General features: G+C 38.1%; 1 protein-coding gene across 3 annotated transcripts in view; it reads right to left on the reverse strand.

Moving 5' to 3' along the window:
* Nucleotides 1-16,343, reverse strand: part of OXR1 (oxidation resistance 1) — a 404,602-nt gene that overhangs the window by 99,486 nt on the left and 288,773 nt on the right. For all 3 annotated transcript variants that reach the window (XM_077809882.1, XM_077809881.1, XM_077809884.1), the window contains 3 exons: nt 11,032-11,139; nt 9,631-9,750; nt 928-1,080 (listed from right to left, as the gene is read on the reverse strand). In XM_077809882.1, the coding sequence (XP_077666008.1) occupies nt 928-1,080; nt 9,631-9,750; nt 11,032-11,139 (381 nt within the window). The remainder of the gene's footprint in view (nt 1-927; nt 1,081-9,630; nt 9,751-11,031; nt 11,140-16,343) is intronic.

Below are 16,343 nucleotides of genomic sequence, written 5' to 3' on the forward strand. Positions count from 1 at the left end.
CAATACACTATACTGTATAGCTATATCAATTAAGTGCTCCTAGCATAGGCCTGGATTGAGGAATAACAGAAGCTTTATCTATAGCCCAGAAGGCTGAAAGAGCATACTCGGAAAACAACCCAAAGGACTTTGAATGCAAGCTGAATGAGTTGCCTACGTTAAGACATAAAGCACCTCAGACTCCCCAGGACTTGCTAATCCACTTCCTAGACCCATTCATTTCTGTGACATGGAATTCTTCATTAGTGGATTTAGCTGAAGGCTTTAGAGGAAAATCTCAGTTCCTAGTAGATCAACTGGTTGCCTCCAGCATACTTGGACAGAGCTCCAATACTTGTGAACTGGGCTAAAGCTTATTAGACTTCAGGACATTTCCTCCAGGACATTTGCTTCAGAAGACATGCTCTAGCCCTACAAGGGACATTTTGCTATACTTGGGATACTTCAATTGCATGAGATTTTAAAATTTCATTTATATATACAAATTAAAAATAAAGTGGAAGCAAAGACTATTTATAATCCTAACAAATTAAAAAAACCCTAAAATTTTAAGGCAACAAGAAATATGTACTTAAAGACAAGTACGGTCATCAGAGACCAACTAGGACCACCAGAGACCACCCTTAGGGACTGCTAGTATGGGAGGGCTATACAACCTACATGTCCACAAGGCACATGCAGTCACCGTACAATGTTGCTACAAGAAAACCCGTCACAACTAGTTGGATTATAAATCTGCTCTCTTGATGTGTCAAGGCAAAAAAGAGTCTGGGAATCTAGAGAGAATGCTTAGGAAAAATGTATGAAACAAATATCAGTCTATTACTGTGAAGTGAATTACTTGTATTTCCCATTTTAAAAAAACCTTTAAAGTTAATATAAAAACATATAGCATGGTTTAAGAGTTAGAGAGAGGAGTTTAAGTACCTTGCCATAAGTCATGTACTTGCAATTAATTTTGAGAAATTTTTCAGTAAATGCTTCTTCCTCCTCTGATGTGGATGATACCACTCTTGCAGGACGAAAACATGCATAAGCTGGTGAAGTAGCTGCCTCATTTCGCTGAAGCCCATCTGGATCCTACAAAAGGAAAGACATTGTTTTCCAGAGTACAAAAAAGAATACTCTCCTTTGAGTCCTGTACATTTATGTATGCTTCACTAGTTTCTTAGTTCAACATTTAAAAGTCATCTACCTTTTGTTCCAAGAGCATTTGACAGAAAAACTGAAATCATGGCTCCCAGTACATTAAACTGAAAAACAGACCAGATATAAAAGGGCCATTATCCTCAGCAAATGGAAATCGGCATAGTTCCACTGAAGCATAGCTTGACTTCAGCGAAGCTATGTTGACTTTTATAACCTGAAGAACTATCAGGCAATGAGAGTAGACAATGTAGTATCTGAAATATCCATGTTGCGCAAAAGGTAGGGAAACTGTGTGTATGATTTCCTTCTGGCTTCCATGTCAAAATAAAGTTATAATTGCATGACCAAACTGTGCCTTCAGTTACTCTTCTGCAACAGCAAAGAAGAAAATGGGAGATCAAAGATGTAAGCTAGGGAAGTGTTTGGCACATGGGATCTATACATAAAACCAGTGAAAACTAAGCTTGACTTTCAGCTCCTAGTCTCAGGTTACAGCACTCACAGTTAGGAAAAAGACTGCATAAGTCTTAATAAATAATCACATCTGCTACAGAAGTGATTGACATAAAAACATGGAACCCCACAGTGGACAATTTTTTTAAATAAGACGACAGCTTAGGACCTACGCCAGGACAATTTCTTAGTGCATATATATATATACACACAGAAACAAGATCGGGACTCTGTTTCAAGCCTACATTACTCTTAAAACAATATCTACTGGAAAATACTCATGTTTTAAACACTTTTTTGGCACAAAAAACCCTGATATTTTCAGTTACACTGACGAGCAGGATATTTATTCTCTGGGACTTCCATCTTCCCTTTGGTTCTCTGCTATCCCACTCTCAGATCTCCATTACATCTACATTTAACTATTGGTACTTTATAGTACAGAGGTGTGGCAAATGGTTATCTGTCAGTTCATTTGGGTATTTCACCTTACTTTAGGGCTTGTCTACAGTTGGAAGGTTACCTAAATACAAAGTTATTCTAGAATACTCTGGAACAGCAATTATAAAACAACCAAGTGTTGGCAAGCCCACAGACTAAGTTTCTCAAGGCAGAATTCTTCTCTCCCCTCCTCCCCCATGCCCACACAATGCCATGCACCTTTGTGGCACTGTATTACACCCCTTTAGTATCAGTGCTCTAACACAGAAGAGAAATAGTACATGGTTTTCAAACATTTATAGTTATTTCTAAATCACATTTTCCTCAAGCAAAGCAAAACTAGAACAAACAGTGATACTGGCCAGATGAGACGTTATAGGAATGGTGGCTACAAGGTAGACAGACATGCCAGTGTAAGAATTTTGTATTGCTTCCAATTACTGACATTTCTCATCTCTGATCATTGGTTTAAAACTGCTGCTCTGAGAGATCTCTTAAAGTACTAGATTCATAACTGGTATTCAGCATTATCTGAAGCTACATTTCAAGTTTTCAGAGGCTATACCTTCTTTATTAGAGTCTCTTTTGCAATGTATCAGAGGGGTAGCCATGTTAGTCTGGATCTATAAAAGAGGCAAAGAGTCCTGTGGCACCTTATAGACTAACAGACGTATTGGAGCATAAGCTTTCGTGGGTGAATACCCACTTTGTCAGATGCACGTAGTGGAAATTTCCAGAGGCAGGTATAAATATGCAAGCAAGAATCAGGCTAGGGATAACGAGGTTAGTTCAATCAGTGGGGATGACGCCCTCTTCTAGCAGTTGAGGTGTGAACAGCAAGGGAGGAGAAACTGCTTTTGTAGCTGGTTAGCCATTCAGTCTTTGTTTAATCCTGAGCTGATGGTGTCAAATTTGCGAAGTCTGGTCCTGAAGTTTTTTTGCTGCAGGATGGCTACCTTTAAATCAGCTAGTGTGTGTCCAGAGAGGTTGAAGTGTTCTCCTACAGGTGTTTGTATATTGCCATTTCTAATATCTGATTTGTGTCCATTTATCCTTTTATGTAGGGACTGTCCTGTGTGGCCGATGTACATAGCAGAGGGGCATTGCTGGCACATGAGGGTGTATATTACATTGGTGGACATGCAGGTGAATGAACTGGGGATGGTGCGGCTGATTTGGTTAGGTCCTCTGATGGTATCGCTGGTGTAGATATGTGGACAGAGCTGGCATCGAGGTTTGTTGCACGGATTGGTTCCTGAGTTAGTGTTACTCTGGTGCGGTACGTAGTTGCTGGTGAGAATATGCTTCGAGTTGGTGGGTTGTCTGTGGGCTAGGATTGGCCTGCCTCTCAAGGACCGTGAAAGTGAGGGATCATTGTCCAGGATGGACACACACTAGCAGATTTAAAGATTTGCTGCAGCAAAAAAACTTCAGGACCAGACTTCAAAGAGAAACTGTTGAGCTTCAGTTCATTTGCAAATTTGACACCATCAGCTCAGGATTAAACAAAGACTGAATGGCTAGCCAGCTACAAAAGCAGTTTCTCCTCCCTTGCTGTTCACACCTCAATTGCTAGAAGAGGGCCTCATCCCCCCTGATTGAACTAACCTCGTTATCCCTAGCCTGATTCTTGCTTGCATATTTATACCTGCCTCTGGAAATTTCCTCTATGTGCATCTGACAAAGTGGGTATTCACCCACGAAAGCTTATGCTCCAATACGTCTGTTAGTCTATAAGGTGCCACAGGACTCTGCCGCTTTTGCAATGGTTTATCAGATTGGTAGATAGGAACCCACATACACTGTCTCCTTGCACTCTGCCCTTTCAGCACTGCCCCAAAGCAGGTTCTCACAACCATGTTTGAATACAAATATTAGCCTCAAAGCACAGTGCTAGTATACAAAATATAAGTCACAACTTTGCAGAAAGCTGCAAGTACTAGATAGAATTATAAAGTAGGCTGATTTATTCACTGTAATGTTGAAGAGTAATTCTGTGCAAGTCACATGGAAATTCACTCCCTCCCTTTTAAAATATTGCTTAATTTTTAAAACAAGCCTTCTGCATAAGATGCACACATTTTAGTTGGTAATCCCAATTAAAAAAAACAAAATGACCACAGAATCCATTTACCATGGATAAGCTTATTGTTTTTAACAAATCCTAGTGATTAGTGTACCGTTTGAGTCCCATGTTCGAATGAGCAAATAACCGCTCAAAAACAAATAGGATAGCAACTGTTTCTTAGCACATACAGGACATTCCGACAGTTAGCCTTATAGTTGTGTCCCCTGATGGGTAGGACACAAGTCTTTATTTCACTTTTGAGTGATTTATTTCTCAATCTGTCTGCTAAATTCGTATCTCTATTCTAAATTTTCTAAATGTTATTCTTAGAAGTAATAAAAAGTTAGGAATGTCTTTGTAGATTTTTCCTGTTCGTTTTATAGTACTGCAGAACTTTCAGTTTCCTAGAGAATTTAGTAGACAGCATTCATAATTGCATAAAAAAAGGGTAAGGGGGATGTAAGAATTTGATAACTGGGAGGAGGGTCAATAGCCAGGGAAAGGAGTAATAGTAGGAAGCTAAGGTGGAGGATGAAGAGAGTCAGAGCTCTGACATTTATGGGAGAAACTGAAGTTCTGCCAACTAAAGACTTTGTCCCAGAGTTTCACTTTTATCCAAGGGCGCAGACACAAAAATTAAGAATCAGACATTTAAAAACGGCTTCTAATTAGTACCTAGAAATCTGGCCAGTTTCCACTACTATATAATCCTTCATCACTCATCATCGTAATAGAACTATTCACCAAATCTTAGTTTTGCCACTTTGTTTTTTAATGGAAACATGCATGTGTACTTTTGATTTCTAGGTTTTTATTAAATATGTACTAAAGATTTCAAATGGAACATAGTTCCGATCTACGTTAAGTTTAAGTCAAACTTTGATAAGTTTCCTAGTGCAATATGTTCAAGTAAATGAAAAATTTTATGAATAAATTGGAATGATTCACCTGTTTGGTGTCATAAAGTATGTATAAGGTGGTGCAGACTTACGTCCATAGAGCTTGAGCATTTGTACTTTAGGCTACGTTACTGATATTTGGTGGAGCAATATTCACGGTGTGTTTATTTATTTTGTACACACACCGAAAGGTGTTATATTATATATTGGAAATGAAAGTGAGATTTCAAATAAACTATGACAAATTTTTAATTTTTGCATATTGTTTTTGCAAATACACGAGGCTCAAGCTATGAGTGTGACCAATATAAAAGTTAAGAAAGGTTGTGTAATAGTGGGGAAGTGGCTGATTCTCTTAACTGTAGTTTTGGGTTTTTTAAATGGAGAATTTTTTGAAAGAATAAAAACTGTTCCTTTACCATAGAAATGTTGGTTTTTAAGAGAGAATTGTCTTTATGGAACACCATCCCTGGAGAATAAGCACACCTGTAGCAAGTGATCTTGAAGTCCCTTCTAGATAACAGCATTTGTTAAATGATGCATGATTTCTAAGAGATTACAATGATGTAGTCCAAACCATCCATAAATTCTTTCCACTATGTCAGGAATCCCTTGTAAAGAGACTCTAAAGAAGACCAAACATAAGCAGTGCACATGTATCAATACGGCAAATCACCTTGAAGAATCATAGTAACTTTCTTCTTTGAGAATTGCCCATATGGATCCAGTGTCTTGGAAAGTTGACAGACAGTTGTGACTGTCCATGGCATGGGTCTGAGGAACATTATTTGAAGTGACAGGAAGATCGATTGGGTGTCTAGATGTCAAGCTGAGAGAGTAATGCTGCTTAACAGTGACTAACATTCCTTGGAAAAGGGATATTTAGGAACTAGATTTTCAATGGAAAGCTAGTTTCAGGTTTTATATATTACTGACATCTGAAAAATGTAGAGAGATGGAAGAGATTATTAGTTTTAATGAGCTGTGGATAAAACCATATATGAACCCGTTAGTGAAAGTGACCCAACTGATCTATATAGTTCTCTAACTGAACCAAAGGAAGTACAAAAACTCAAACAAAACAGTACCATATTTACTCCTAGGGGAATTCTGCACCAAAAAATTAAAAATTCTGCACACAGTATTTTAAAATTCTGCAGATTTTATTTGTCAAAACACCACAATATAACCATGCCAGTATCAATTACTTTGTTACTTTATTTCAAAATCTCTGTCAGCAAGTATATCTGTACCAATACCGACCAAAAAAAGATTCAGGTAATTTTTTTTTTGGACAAATAGATTCCTTACTAGGCATATTAATATAGAATGTTGATTAATTCATTTAAATAATACAGATCTGTATTTCCTGCACTTGTCAGAAGCATTGCAAAGGCTTGGGGGAGTCAGGGGTAATGGAAGAGTTGAGGAAGAGGAAAGGAGCCTGGAGTGAATCTGGTGGGTTGTTGGGTGTGGGTGGGAAAAGTATTGTACAGGTTTATTTTTGGGTGGGAGGGCAGGATTGTTAGGGAGTTGGGGAGCTTTCTCCATGCAGACCCTGGCTGATCCCAAGCCTCTCCCATTCAGTCAGGCACATCTGCCCCTCCCCACACTCCTCATCCACATGGGTCTCTGCAGTCTCCTCCCCTATCCCATGTGTCCTGCAGTCCCCCTCCCCTGTCCCCAGGTTCAACCCTGTAACCCCACTAACTCCTGAGCCCATGCCCCAGTCTGTCCCTCCCACTAGCCATTCTGAACCCCAGTGTTTGACCCCCCAGGAGCACTGTGTGCCCCACTCTATCCTAACCTGGCTCCGCAGGCAGGGTGCTGTGATGACCTTAGTATCTATGAATCTATGAATTCTGCAGCACTGGGCACGCACAGAATTCCCCCCCAAAATACATTCTGCCCTAAAAGTGCTGCAGTTTCACCTTTTGCCCACCAGAGACTGCTGTGGTACCAGAACAGCAGGCTATTTTCAGGCTACTGGCTGTTCTGGCAACACACCGACCCCTGGTGAGCAAAAGGTGGAACTGCAAGACTTCTTCACCAGAAATGTATTTTCTGCTGAGAAAAAAAATTCTGTGAAACACAGGAATTCTCTGCCTCCGCGGATGTGCGAATTCCCCCAGAAATAATTATACTGAAGAAATTAAAGCTTTTAAAAATTGCTTTGGGTAACACAGCTTAGGAATATTTCATGTAGGATTTTAAACTTGCCCATTTTTCTTGAGTATACAAACCCAAATAAGAATTAAAACAAACGTAAGGTCACTTGTGCCTCTACCACAACTGGTATTGTGTAAAAACAAGACCATCCCTTCCTCCCTACTCTCCCCCCAAAAACAAGTTTCAGTAAAGATTCATTTACAAAAGTAGAATGCTTTCTTATATAGTGCACCAAAATTCAAACAACCTGCACTCAGGCGTGAGGCTTAAATCAATTTGGGGTTGGTTTTTTTGTGCTATCACCCCAAAATGTATTCTAGGACGAGATTACTTACTCCTGGGGGATTCATACCTTCCGCAGATTTCTTGACTCCCCCCGCAGAAAAATGTGGGAGCAAAGAAATCTGTCGGGAACACACACCTCTTCCCCGGCAGCCGAGGCGCACCTGCTGGGAGCAACCGGCAACAGAGAGCAGATCACCACAAGGGGGAGGAAGGAGGCTGGGCATGGAGAGATATTAAGGGGGTGGGACTAGGCATGTGCCTGCCTGCGAACGAGAGAGACTCACTCTGTCCCTCTCATTTGCTGTTGCTGTATCCCGGGCTTGGAGGCATAGGGCTGTGTGAAGCAGGCTCTGTCCCTTAGGCAGAGCAGAAATGTATCAACTAAGCAGGCAGGCTGTTAACATTCCCATTGTTAATTGTTCCCATTCTTCGTCTCCTTGCCAGAGTGGTGTAAAGGAGCCTTATTGTAAATGACAGTAATGGAATCCTCAGCTAGGAGGATCTATGAGCTTTCTCGCTTTTTTCCTGTGCCAGAGAGGCACAATGGGGTTAGATTACAGCTCAGGATCTATCTTAATTATCCTTTTAAAAAAAAAAAATGAAGGACAATGATTAGCAAAAAACCTGTATGACTTCCATGTGTGAAAGTCTGAACAATGTGAAAGTGCCATTCTACTTTACAGAACACCAAACACCAAAATAAAAGTAATGTAATTTAAACAAAAATCCAGGATTATAACTAGAATGCAGGGTACTGGTTACCAAGTATTTGTAACTTAACTTTCATGTTTTTAGGAAATGCTGAAAAGTTTGATTGCTTTTCTATATGGTAGTTTAAATAAATTACCAAAGTAAGTGTGATTATATTGCATTATTTTGACAAATAAAATATGCAAAATTCTGCACCAAAAACTGCAAAATTCTGCATTTTTTGGTGCAGAATTCCCCCAGTAGTAATTATTGCACATAAAAACATCATAATGGCCATACTGGGACAGACTGAAGGTCCATCCATCTCAGAACCCTGTCTTTTGACAGTGGCCAATGCCAAATGTCTCAGAAGAAAAGAACAGAACAGGTAATCATCAAGTGAGCCATCTCCTGTTGCCCATTCCCAACTTCTGGCAAAACCAAGGCTAGGGACACCATGCTGCCTAACAGTCCTTGATGGATCTATCTAGTGTTTTTTTTTTTTTAAAAACCCTGTTATAGTCTTGGCCTTCACAATATCCCCTGCAAGGAGTTCCGCAGGTTGACTGGGCATTGTGTGAAGAAATACTTCCTTTTGTTTGTTTTAAACCTCCTGCCTATTAATTTCATTTGGTGACCCCCTAGTTCTTGTGTTAGGAGAGAGTAAATACTTCCTAACTTACTTTCTCTATACCAGTCATGATTTGATAGACCTCCATCATACCCCCCCTTAGTCATCTCAGTTCCAAGCTGAAAAGTCCCAGTCTTATTATCTCTCCTCAAATGGAAGCTGTTGTGGTCCTTTTCTAAAGCTTTTCTAATTCCAATCTATTTTTTTTTTTAGATGCGGCACCCACATCTGCATGCAATATTCAAGATGTGAGCGTACCATGGATTTATGTAAAGGAAATATGATATTTTTCGTCTTATTTTCTATCCCTTTCTTTATGATGGGCAACATTCTGTTTGCTTTTTTGAATGCCACTGCACATTGAGTGGATGTTTTCAGAGAACTATCCACAATGACTCCAAGATCTCTTTCTTGAGTGGTAAAAGCTAATTTAGACCCCATCATTTTATATGTATAGTTGGGATTAGGTTTTCCAATGTACATTACTTTGAATTTTTCAACACTGAATTTCATCTGCCACTTTGTAGCCCAGTCACCCAGTTCTGTGAGATCCATTTGTAACTCTTCTCAGTCTGCTTTGGACTTAACTATCTTGAATAGTTTTGAATCATCTGCAAACTTTGCCACTTCACCATTTATCCCCTTTTCCAGATCATTTATGAGTATGTTGAACAGTACTGGCCCCAGTACAGGCCCGTGAGGGGACATCACTATTTACCCTTCTCTGCATTCTGAAAACTGACCATTTATTCCTACCCTTTATTTCCTATCTTTTAATCAGTTACTGCACACATCTCACTAAACATGGACACGACTGTTATTGCCCTTGAAACACATATACCTACATTTACTGTAGCCTTGTCAAATTCAGCTTCTGAAGATGTAGGTGACAAGGGACTTATGGGACTAAGAGATGGGGAGCTCTCCGCACTAGAAACATATTCTGGGTCAGGAACATATAAAATCTATAAAGAAATTGAACACATGCTTTAGTTAACAGTTACATTAAGAGTTTCATTGACATTTATTTTCACTAGTTGATGCAGATTTGTTTTCTCATAAGTTATTCTATTAAATTTGTTCTGCTGGAGTTAATTTATGCTTTAGAATTTTTTTTTTTAAAATACAGATTTAGTTGTGAATTACCAATTTTACTGTCACTTTTCTAGCAAAGCAAAGCAAAGCAAAGCAAGCAATATTAATAAAGTCTTCTCTACCAATAGGTCCATGAGGCACAGAATGCACTGACGTATCATACAAACATACCATATAAAAGAATCCCACACTGGTTTCCATCATGGTGTGTCAAACAGTGTGCGATAAAACAAATATATCTTGTTTAAAGCAATTCATAAAATGAGTAAATATATACCTGCAAAATGCATTTTTGAGCCTTTAAATATTTAAAATTCTGTAAATCTTATTAAGGCTGACTATTAGCAGTAATAATAGTGGAGATATTACTTTATGGTCTTCTGTTTACGTGGGTAAGAAATTTATAGCATGCCCAGAAACACCAATTCAAACTTGTCCAGTGCTGTAATAAATACTATTATGAATACTTGCACACAAAGTGTACCATTTCTCTGGCCTTTTCATAGACTGCTATTAGTCTATTATTTAGAGTCAATAAGATGCATTGCTAGGGAACACATTCAGTGCATTCATCCCAATTAAAAAAAGTTGGTCATCTATTTCCAGATTCAACTCTCTACAAAGCATGCCAAAAACTAGGTTACTCTAAATTTATTTGCTTCATAGATCCATTCTCTTGGGAATGGCATGAATGGTGTTGCACAGCTAGTTTTGCAGCAGCTGGAAGTCACAGTAGCAGTAAGTCATGCTTATAGCCATAGAAATGCTGCTAGCTCCCAATATTTATCCTACATCCATTTACAAAAAAATGAATTTGTCTTGAAACTGAAAAAGTTACCTTATGATTCTCAATATGCTTGCTTTTATTAGTCTTTTCAAATTTAATTTAAGAAAGAGATAGTAAAGACTGGTTTAAATTGTGACTAACTCCCATTGGTAGCAGTTACTCAACTGACTAATCCAAGTGGGTGTCTGGAGTTCACTAACTCTAACTGAAGAATCCTAAATATATCTTCAAAAGATTGGAGGTCTTATACACAGAGAGACCCATCCTATTGTTTTCAGTAGAAGAAGTGGTAGACAAGCATTCTGAATATCTGCCTCTATTTCCACCACACCCAGTTTATGTTGAGGTAATTAATCGCTAATACCTGTCCAGGAACAACTGCTCGGGAGAAAAACTTGTTTAACTGAACCAGTTCATTCGGTGTAGTATCAAATTTCAAGGCAATACTGTTTAGAGTGTCTCTTGATTCAACCTGTATCAATGGAAAGAAAAAAAATAGCTAGTTTTAAAAGAGTGGAAACTTAGATGTTTTATCACTTGCAGTCTGAATTTATAAAACTTTTGATAAAGTTAGTAATCTATACATTGCATGACAACTTTAACTAAGTATATTATACTGTACACATGCATGCACACAGACTGACAGTGAGTAGTGGGGCATAGGCCAGTATCAAGGGCCATGCAAGTATGCTCCTTGAAGCTGATGGTTCCTTCAAAGTCACCTGCCTTCCATCTGTCTCCCGAGCAACCACAGGAGTTATCATACATGTAGGGCTGAAGGTTCAGACAATAGCCCAAAGGCCAAAGCTTCTGTCCTCTGCTCCAGTGGAACCCAGCAAGAGATGCAAGAATCTATGAGACTGGCTTCATGCAGGTACTGATTTACCTCTACACCCTTCACCCACAAGAGGGCTCTCCACAAGTAGTGTATGCAACTTTTTATTATAGAGGTCATTTCTTCCTTCTGTTTTCTACTGAAATATGATTCAGTGAGTCAGTAATTTCAATAAAAAAATCTTGAACAAAAACTGAACATTATGACTGGAAGTAAGAATTAAGTAGGAGGAAGACATTACCTTAGAACAAGTCATTTTTTTCAAGCCAGTGTCTTCAAAAATATAAGGAAAGAGTGGGGTGATTGAAAGAAAGGGATAACGATAATGAAACCTCACCTTGGGGGAACACCTCCAAATAAAATCTTTTAGTTTCTGAGAGGCATCAGTACATTAATATAATTATTATATTAATAATAAATTATTATTATTACAGGAAACAGATTTTAGTTTGATACATATCTTCCTATCATGATGGTTATAAAACAAAAAAGTGTATGCAATAAGAGACAGCTGACAGATTGTTACCAAGTGTTTGTACATAGAACCTCAGAGTTATGAACAATGTCCATTTCTGAGGTGTTCGTAACGGAAGAAAACATTATGTCTGTTCTTTCAAAAGTTTACAACTGAATATTGATTTAATACAGCTTTGAAACTTTACTATGCAAAAGAAAATACTGCTTTTAACCATCTTAATTTAAATGAAACAAGCATAGTTTCCTTACCTTGTCAAATTTTTTTTTTGCTTAATTTTTTTTTTTTTAAAATACCTTAGCAGACACCATGATCAAGACCAAGCAAAACAATTACAGTTAATAACCATGGCTATTTTATTATTTAGAAAGGAAAAGGAAACAAATAACTGAACATAAAAGAAAATAATTCACTTCCATTACAATCTTTTCTGTACATTATTGTGGAGCACTTAACAGAGACTACACCTCTGAGGTGCGCTTGCCTCTTGGTAAATTAAGACCAAAGTATATTGTTTCCCTAAAATTATTGTGAATCCATTCTTTAGTATATTCTTAGGTAACTAGATGGGCAAAACAGCTTTGTTTCAGAGCAGGTGGACCTGTTGGTTATTAGTAAAAAAAAAATCAGGCAGTATATAAATGGCAAAGTAAGTAGTCTGAACTACATCCTATGAAACCCAAGGAAAATATTTAAATCAGCTACTTAGAAGCAGCCATTTAAGGAGTGGTCTTGACCATTAACCAATGGTTGACAATTAATCAATTTTAGAATTTTAAATCCAATTAAACCCTTCCAATTAGCCCACTAATCAGTGGTACCCAACAGCCAGGATCCCGGCTGGCAGGAGCCGGCGGATGGAACCCCTGAGTGGCAGGAGGCTGAACTGCTCAGCCCACTGCCGGTCTGGATGCCGGCCCCTTGCCAGCCGGGGTCCCGGCCACAGGCCCTGCTCAGCGCACTGCCAGCCTAGGTGAATGGAACCCCAGACCAGCAGCAGGCCGGTGGCAAAACATCAACATTTTTAATTTTAAATGAAGCTTCTTAAACATTTTGAAAACCTTGTTTATTTTACAATACAACAATAGTTTAGTTATATAATATATAGACAGAGAGAGAGACCTTCTAAAAACATTAAAATGTATTACCGGCACGTGAAACCTTAAATTAAAGTGAATAAATGAAGACTCGGCACACCACTTCTGAAACGTTGCCAACCCCTGATCTAGTCTGACTTCCAGTATAACACAGGCAATTGAACTTCACTAAAATAATTCCTAGAGCATCTTAATTAATCTTAATTTTTTCCTAGAAAAAACTTCCAATCTTGATTTTAAAATAGCCACTGATGAAGAATGGACCATGACTCTTGGTAAGTTGTTCCAATGGCTAATTACTCTCACTTAAAAATACACCTTATTTCCCGTCTGAATTTGTCTAGCTTCAACTTCCAGCCATTGGATCGTGTTATCCCTTTCTCTGCTAGATTGAAGAGCTCATTATTAAATATTTGTTCCCCATTTAGATACTTAGAGATTGTAATCCAGTCACTCCTTAACTTTCTCTTTATTAAGCTAAATAGATAAGACTCAAGGAATTCAGTCACTATAGGGCATGTTTTCTTATCCTGAATCCTTCAATGTTGCCTTGTGACTCTCCTCTGAATATTCTCCAATTTAACAACATTCTTCTTGAACTGCTGACACCAGAACTAGACTCAGTATTCCATCAGCAGAGGCACCACTGTCAAATACAGAGGTAAAATATCCTCTACTCCTGCTTCAGATATCCCTATTTATGCATCCAAGGATTGCATTATCCCTTTTCACCACAGAATCACACTAGAAACTCCTGTTCAGCTGATTTTGCACCATAACCCCCCAATCTTTTCCCGTGTCACTTATTCTTAGATAGAGTCCCCCAACACCCCCATCATGTAAGTTTGGCCTATATTCTTCATTCCTAATATATACATTTACATTGAACTAATTAAAATGCATATCTTTGTTTGTGTTCAGCTTCCCAATCAATCCAGATTGCACTGAAACAGTGATCTGTCCTCTTCATTATTTACCACTCATGCAATGTGTCATTAGCAAACTATCAGTGATAACTTTAGTTTCTTCCATTTCATCAATAAAAATGTTAAATAGTATACTGCCAAGAGCTGCGTGCTGCAAGACATATTGAAAAAAAGCCAAACTTAAAAATCCAACAGGCTCCTACGCCAGCTCTTTTAGAACTCTTGGATGCAAGTTATACACACAGGATGGGAGGGGTGGGGACGGGTGTCAATTTTGGTAACTACTGTTTAATATCCTCCTGAAATACAAGTGGAATGGAAAGAGAGCGTTGTCATATATGACTAACACCTGCCCCCTCCCCCAAATATAGAACAGAAATATTTATTGAACACTTCTTCCTTTCATGTATTATTAATGATAATTCTACAATTTCCATCTAGTAATGGACTGATGCCATTGTTAGGATTCTTTTTGCTCCTAATCACCTTAAACTCCTCCTTTATTGTTTTTAACTCTGCTGGCCACAGACTTTTCTTTGTGTCCCTTTGCTTCCCTTATCGATTTTTGAACAATCCCTAGTTTCTGATTCATATTCATTGCTATCAACATATTGTTTCTTCCATTTGTAACTTTAAAAAAAAAAAAAGTCATAGCTGTGGTCACTGCCCCTCTAATTCAGGTCATTAAAAAAAAATGGCCTCCTCTTCCTCAATTGCAGCTTTTTGGGCATCTGGTAAATTGTTCTTAAACGATTCCCAATTATCATTTACATTTTTCTGATTAAATTCTTCCTCCCAGCTCAGATTTGGCTCAACTGTTTGCAGCTTTGTGAAAGTGGCCCTTTTCAAGCACGAATAATATATATATTTAAGTGGAAACAGGGTAGAAGTAACCAGTATCTATATATATATATATATAAATTATGGATTTTACTCTGTTTGCACATTATAAATGTGATCAAGTCATAATCACTTGTACCTGAGTTACCATTAATTTTTTATTTTGGTGATCAGTTCCTCTTTAGCTTCAAGATGAGGTCTAATATAGACATCTCCCATGTTGAATGCAACACTTAGGAAGTGGTCATCTACAAAATTTGAAATTCCAAGAATGGTTTAGTACTGGTAGCATGAGACCTCCAGTGTGTGTCACTCAAACTCGAGTCCCCCATGATCTCACAGCTATTTTTCTTACACATGACAGACAGGTGTGTAAGGAAATGGTCATTCTATTCCTTAAGTATGCTCTCTGGTGGTCTGTAGCAGACATCAATATCAAATCTTGCGCTTTATCTGTTAAGACATTGATCCATAAGTATTCAAGATTATTTTCTTCTGAGTTATCAGTAACTCAGAAACAGGTAATGCCATTTTTGACATTCCCCATCCCTTTTTGGGCACTTGGTCCTTTCTAAATAGGTTAAAACCACTGATTTTAACATTCCTTTCATTAGAATCATCCCACCAAGTGTCATTAATATCACCTAGATCACAGCATTTTGAGGCTGTTAATAAAGCACATTAGAAGGAATACATTTAATGACAAAAACAGCTGGAATCCCTCAAGGATCTATTTCAGGGACAAGCATTCTTTCTTAAATAATTCATTCATTAACAATTGAGTGACAGCAGCAAACACATGTTGACAATGTGGAAATATCCAAATTATTCTTGCATAAGAAGGAGCAGTACACTGAGAAAACAGAGGGATAATCTTAGAGGGTCACGGTCTAATTATTCGAATGGTTTCTTTACAGTGTTGCAAATATCACTTCAGTTTGTCTTTCACTCTGCTTGGATCATGGAAAAAGATTGATCAGCTTAATCTTTGATTTCTTTCAGAGCGCTAGCCATGTTAGTCTGTATCAGCAAAAACAACAAGAACTCCTCGTTTCTTTGATTTCTGTTATGAAATAGTATAATGCAAAGGAATCCAGAGCTACACAAAGGAATATGGAAATTGTAAAAACACCCACAAAAACCAGACTGCTGCCCTCCAAACAACACTTAACCAAAAGTAACATTTCTGTTCTTAACTTTAATGCCATCTATTTTTCAAAAAACAAATAATCCATAATCTAAAAAATAGAAACTAATTGTTTGAATATCCCTTTAAGTAGTGTAGTATAAATGAAACAGGTGATAAATGTTGATCAAGCAAACAGGAAACATTTCAGAGCAAGGCAGTTGGTAGAAACAGGAATACAATCAAATAACTTCAGAAGATGAGGACAGCACGTACTGTAGCACAAATAGATTCAAACATTTGACTTTGCTTTTTCCATGGTGGGCACATGGAAGCTAGTGAGAAGAAACTTCAATGAGTGCTGCAGATTGCAGCTC

This window comes from Eretmochelys imbricata, chromosome 2, assembly GCF_965152235.1.
Source record: "Eretmochelys imbricata isolate rEreImb1 chromosome 2, rEreImb1.hap1, whole genome shotgun sequence".
In the NCBI taxonomy this organism is placed as follows: domain Eukaryota; kingdom Metazoa; phylum Chordata; order Testudines; family Cheloniidae; genus Eretmochelys; species Eretmochelys imbricata.